General features: G+C 45.7%; 1 protein-coding gene across 1 annotated transcript in view; it reads right to left on the reverse strand.

The window, feature by feature from the left end:
- The window catches only part of LOC139060829 (cell adhesion molecule Dscam1-like), a 46,783-nt gene extending 43,276 nt beyond the window's left edge, over positions 1-3,507 (reverse strand). The window contains exon 1 of the mRNA XM_070540053.1: positions 2,918-3,507. Within this exon, the coding sequence (XP_070396154.1) occupies positions 2,918-3,038 (121 nt within the window). The 5' untranslated portion in view covers positions 3,039-3,507. The remainder of the gene's footprint in view (positions 1-2,917) is intronic.
- Between the last annotated feature and the right edge of the window lie 1,827 nt (positions 3,508-5,334).

Consider the following 5,334-nt stretch of genomic DNA (forward strand, 5'->3'; position numbering starts at 1 on the left):
TTCACGCAACTTTGTGGAACAACCGAAATCTTCTTTTCCGCTTCGCACAAGCTTGTGAAATATTCCTGGGAAATTAACTAATGTGTCAGTGTAACAGCACATGTAAGTCCACAGGCCTGTGTGCCACATCTTACAAAAAAAATGGATACGCAGCCATTCCCGCAGATGGTATGATTTTGATCAGCGGCCGATTTTGAGGAGGCCGGTAGGGCGTTGCTCGTGCCGCGTCGTCACGGCACAATTATAAATATTCGCCACGTCGACTTTATTACCGGTGTCGGTGCCATCAGCATTGCCGGCTTCAGAGAAGCGCGATTGAATACCGCGCAAGAGAAAAGTACAGTGTACACCACCGATGCGAAAACATACAATTTTAAAGGACCGCGACGGAAAGCGCTTCTGTTGCAACTTCGGAACTCTTGGCCGTCGCGACCGAATGTTTCTGCTGCGACGTCAGAATTGGTGTCGTAACGTCGGAGTCGCTGTCAGGATATAAAGCTGTTGTTCCGACTTCAGAACTCTTGTTGTCGCGACAGAATGCTTCTGTTGCGAAATCAGAATTTCTGTCCTAATGTCAGAAATGTCTCCCAATTAAGAAATGTCAACGACTTCTGTCGTACAACATAATTTCTGTAGTTGCGACAGGAATTCCTTTTGTCTTTTTCAACCGGGCACTACAGAAGCTTGTCGCATCACACAATTTCAGTGCTGTTGTCATCATTGGGTACATGTTGCGGCGATAGGTTTCCGTTGTGGAACAGTTCTCTGTAGTACAACAGAAGTTTGTCCATTACTTCAGGAACACTTCTGTTATGACAACTGGGGGCCTGTTGCAATGATAGGCTTCTGTCGTACAACAACATTTTTCTGTAGTACAACAGAAGTTGGTCGCATTACTTCAGGGACACTTCTGTTGTGACAATTGGGGGCCTGTTGCCACAATAGGTTTCTGTAGTATTTCAACAGCTCTCTGTAGCACTACAGAAGTTTTTCGGGTTACTTCAGGAACATTTCTGTTGGGACAACAGGGTGCCTGTAGTGATGACAATTTTTTCTGTAGTACTACAAAAATCTGTTGTAGAGCTTCAGCTTTCTGTTGTAACAACAGACATACGACAGACTGTACTTTTGTAGTAGCAACAACAAATGTCTGTTGTACATCAGAAAAGTCTGTCGCTCCATCAGGAATCTGTAGTTACTACAGAAAAATCCTGTTGTACAACAGAAATTTCTGTAGTACTACAAAAATCTGTTGTAGAGCTTCAGCTTTCTGTTGTAACAACAGACATACGACAGACTGTACTTCTGTAGTAGCAACAACAAATGTCTGTTGTACATCAGAAAAGTCTGTCGCTCCATCAGGAATCTGTAGTTACTACAGAAAAATCCTGTTGTACAACAGAAATTTCTGTAGTACTGAACACAACCTCTGTTGTCATTTTCAACTGGGACACGAAACGAAACAAGAGAAACGAAAGAAAACAATGCGGTGTACGCAGATCGGCAGTTAAATTGATCGTTGCACTGGGAGCTGGGACACCAAGGTGTCAATTTGGTTCAATTTCATTTCGCTCTATTTGATCGTATCCTTCCAAGATGCTTTCTCAATTACATCACTTGGGAGCATGTTCACTGGCAAAATAGCTCAATACTACTTTAGTAGGAGTTTTACCTCAGAAACTCTGTATCTTTTTGTTTGGTATATCCACTCAAATTATTTTGATGAGGAATTACAGCATTTGAATAAAAAATATAATTTGCTGATTAAATGTTGGTATAATTCTTTTCATTTGAGCAACCAATTTTATTGTTTATAAAGATCGCCGAACATCAGAAAGCTTCGGGAAAATAAAACTTCAAGTTTACAGCTATGTAGCGCTCGCTCGCGCGCACACACACACACACACAAACACACACACACACAAACACACAAACACACACACACAAACACACATACACACACACACACACACACACACACACACACACACACACACACACACACACACACACATCTCCATGGAAACCGCATCTATTGGAATATCTAAAGCGGTCAAAATAAATACATTGTACACCGCTCTGAATTGCACCAATAATTTATGAATACGTCCTTTGCAAACTCATATAAACAATGCAACTATTTCACGTACTCGTAAATTAACGCACCATAGCTGCCCGTTTTAGAATAGCGAGTTAGATAATTGTTATGTCCGCTTTCGGTGCAGTGTACGGGATTTGCTAACTCATGTGTCATTTTCTTTAATTTACGGATGTTATGTAATTTCGGATTTATAACAGAGGTCCTAAATCAAGAACTTTCGAAATTTGTTTTAACCTAGTTCTCACTCTTAATTGCAACAAACTTCGTTAAAATCTATTCTCTATTTCTCTTCAACTGAAGCAGTAGGCAAACGCACACGTGCATAACTCTACGGCATATTTGACTGATGCTTTGGGTCAATTCTTGCAGTGATAATATATAATGTTGTGCAAGACAGTTTTAAAGTATTACGAGAATAAAAGCACGTTCTCAGGCTTTCCTGTCTAATACTTCGGAGGAGAGAAATCGTATCGGTGGCCATGCCCTACACCAAATTTGGTTACGTTTGTTGTAGTTAAAAGAGAAAGATGAAATTGTAGAAAGATGAAATTGGGTACATTTTTTTTATTAGGCTATAATTTTAAAAGAATTGCTGGAAGTCGCAAAACGTAAGAAAACTGCCCTTTCTCCTCTTTATTCAGCTCATAAATGAAAGAAGTTTATTTCAAATCCGTTCAGCGGGTTTCTAATGAAAGCACTTCTGCGTTCCGAATGTATTCGCATAGGTGAATTGGAATTGACCTTCGAAGCGCTGCAGGAGCGCACTGAGGAGACAAGTAGAACGTGCCATTAATACTCCACTAGATGAACACTCACCAGATGCAGCAGCGACATCGACACCGAGGAACGCGAGGACGCAGCAGACGACGCAGGCCCAAAATAACGGTCCACCGGCCGGAGCATGGGCCGTCTGCTTACGCCGGACCAGCCAGCGCATCACGAAGACGGCGCGCGCAGTAGCAGACGACAACGCTAGGCCTCTTTGCTGCTGGCCACTCACAAAACTATAAGAACTCACACGAGTCACACACACAACACGCACGCACTACGGCCACACTTCCCGCAGCAGGACGCCCACCAGCTCTGCTCGAACAGGTGGACGCAGCGGCGTATCGTTACGACGTCGATGGTCGCTCATTCTCCCAGGGGTCCGCCGAGATATCGAATCGAGCCCGAACGAAATGGTCGTCTGCTGGACGCCCCTTCGTCGCTTCGCGGGCACGGCATGAAATAAAGAAAACGGCCGTGCGCGGGCGCGAGCTTCCGTTCGCTTGCGAGGTCGCCGTCGCGCACGACGGTGTGTTCGCCAGCGTTTGGTCTAGGAGGAGGCGGTGCCCTGCGGTGACGACTGTTCGTTCATTTTTTAGCGCGCGCGTGGAGGCGTGGGTTCGTCCGCTAAATCGGGTATCAGCCGGAGAGGGAAGCCTCTCGCTTGCTCTCGCTTCTCCCCACTCCTCTTTCGGTTGTCTCCCTCTCTGTTCTCTTGCTCTCTTAGTCCTTTCTCTTGCCACGAGGGGACGTGCTGTTTTCTTTCTCCATACCTCCTCTCCTGCTCTTTCATTCATCCACTTGTTTTGCGTCTGCTTTCCGTGGCGGTTCCTATCGCTCAGTCCCTTCATCATCTCTCTCGCGCTACTGAATCCGTCACCCTCTTCCCACTTCGCGTATAACTTCGCGTCTAACTTCATTCACTCGTCTGTCGCACCATCCGGCTGTTCACAGCTCTTGCCTGTAACTCTGGCATCCGTCTACACGTTTGTTCCTACGTTATCGAAAAACACCTGAACAAAGTTGTAAAAGCTGAGTTACGAAGCCCCCTAACCCTCACCACTCCTCCTCGAATCACAAGCGTAGCTCGCAGGCGAAGTTTCCCGAAGCGTGCAAACATTTATCCGCTTTGTTCAGCTGTATCCTCGGCCTCACTCTTTATGGGAATGTTTATTCTGAAGTGCCTGTGCTAGCATCGACTTCTGGCAGAACACCGCCATTTCTACGTGGGATGTTATGGAACGACACAAAACTGCACAAGCGGATGTGGTGTCTGTGTTAACTCTTAACGAGAACGCCTAATTAGCATTGCCCCCATCAAGGACAGCTGAGGCATGTGACGAAAGCCGCATGGATGTTTGCTTATAATGCGTCATATATGTAAAGCACTATTTCGCGACTTAGTTATAGGTGTTTACTGTCACGCTTATTTTCGGCACACGTTTGAAAAGAAGAGGTAGGCAAATTAATCCTATGTGTCTGACACTACGGCGTCAATCATATCGCTTCTGTAGCTTTCGGACGTTAACCCTATTCGATATATTATTCGATTCAGCCTGTTATCAAACTGACAGGGTCAAGAAATAAAGATTAAGAATAAGGAATGGATGTCTATACACGCGGACAACTTTCAGTGGCCACAGAACGCTGTCCGCGAGTACAGTGCATCACTGACAACCCGGTCCACCTTTTACGAGGAACACCGTCCTACGGTGGAGCTTTGTGTGACCATGGAGATGACGTCTCCAACTAAAAAAAAAAAAAGAACGAGAAGTAAAATTGGCCCGCTGCCATTTCTCCTTCTAGTTGCCAAAATTGCGCGACCTTCGTCGTGCCAGCGGCAGCTTCCAAGAATCGAACTTTCGACCTCGAGGTTAGGCGCTCATGGAAACGATTCTCCTTCTGGGAAATCACGCCGCACACAGCAAGCAAAGGCAAGACAGGCTGCTCTGTGAGCATCCGGTGTTCTCCATTCGCAAAGCAGGGCCAGGTATTCGTCGCCGAGATATATTTGCTGTTGATGATACGTTTCTGACGCGTCATGGTACATAGTTCGGCTGCTATGGCGTTTGCCTGCCGAGCACGAGGTTGGAGGTTCGACTATCGCCGTGGCTAATGGTGCTCGCGTGTGTCGTGCGTTCATCATCGTCATCATCATCATCATTATCATCATCATCAGCAGCAGCAGCCTGGTTACGCATAGAGTTTCTCACTATAACACCTAGAGGGTAATCTGGCGCCACCGTCTATGTGAGTTTCTAAAGGGGGCACCGTGCCCTCATGGGAATGACGGTATATGTGTCTGCGAGGCTCGTGTTGGCTGGTGTTGTAAGAGGCTTCGTCTAAAACGTGGATATGGCTACACAAATAACGCGTTCTCAAAGTAGAATCTTCATAACATGTTTCCATTCACGCATATTACATCTTTACTCACCCACAATGCATGACCAAGTGAAGAAAAGCAA

This window comes from Dermacentor albipictus, chromosome 6 (assembly GCF_038994185.2).
Source record: "Dermacentor albipictus isolate Rhodes 1998 colony chromosome 6, USDA_Dalb.pri_finalv2, whole genome shotgun sequence".
Classification (NCBI taxonomy): domain Eukaryota; kingdom Metazoa; phylum Arthropoda; class Arachnida; order Ixodida; family Ixodidae; genus Dermacentor; species Dermacentor albipictus.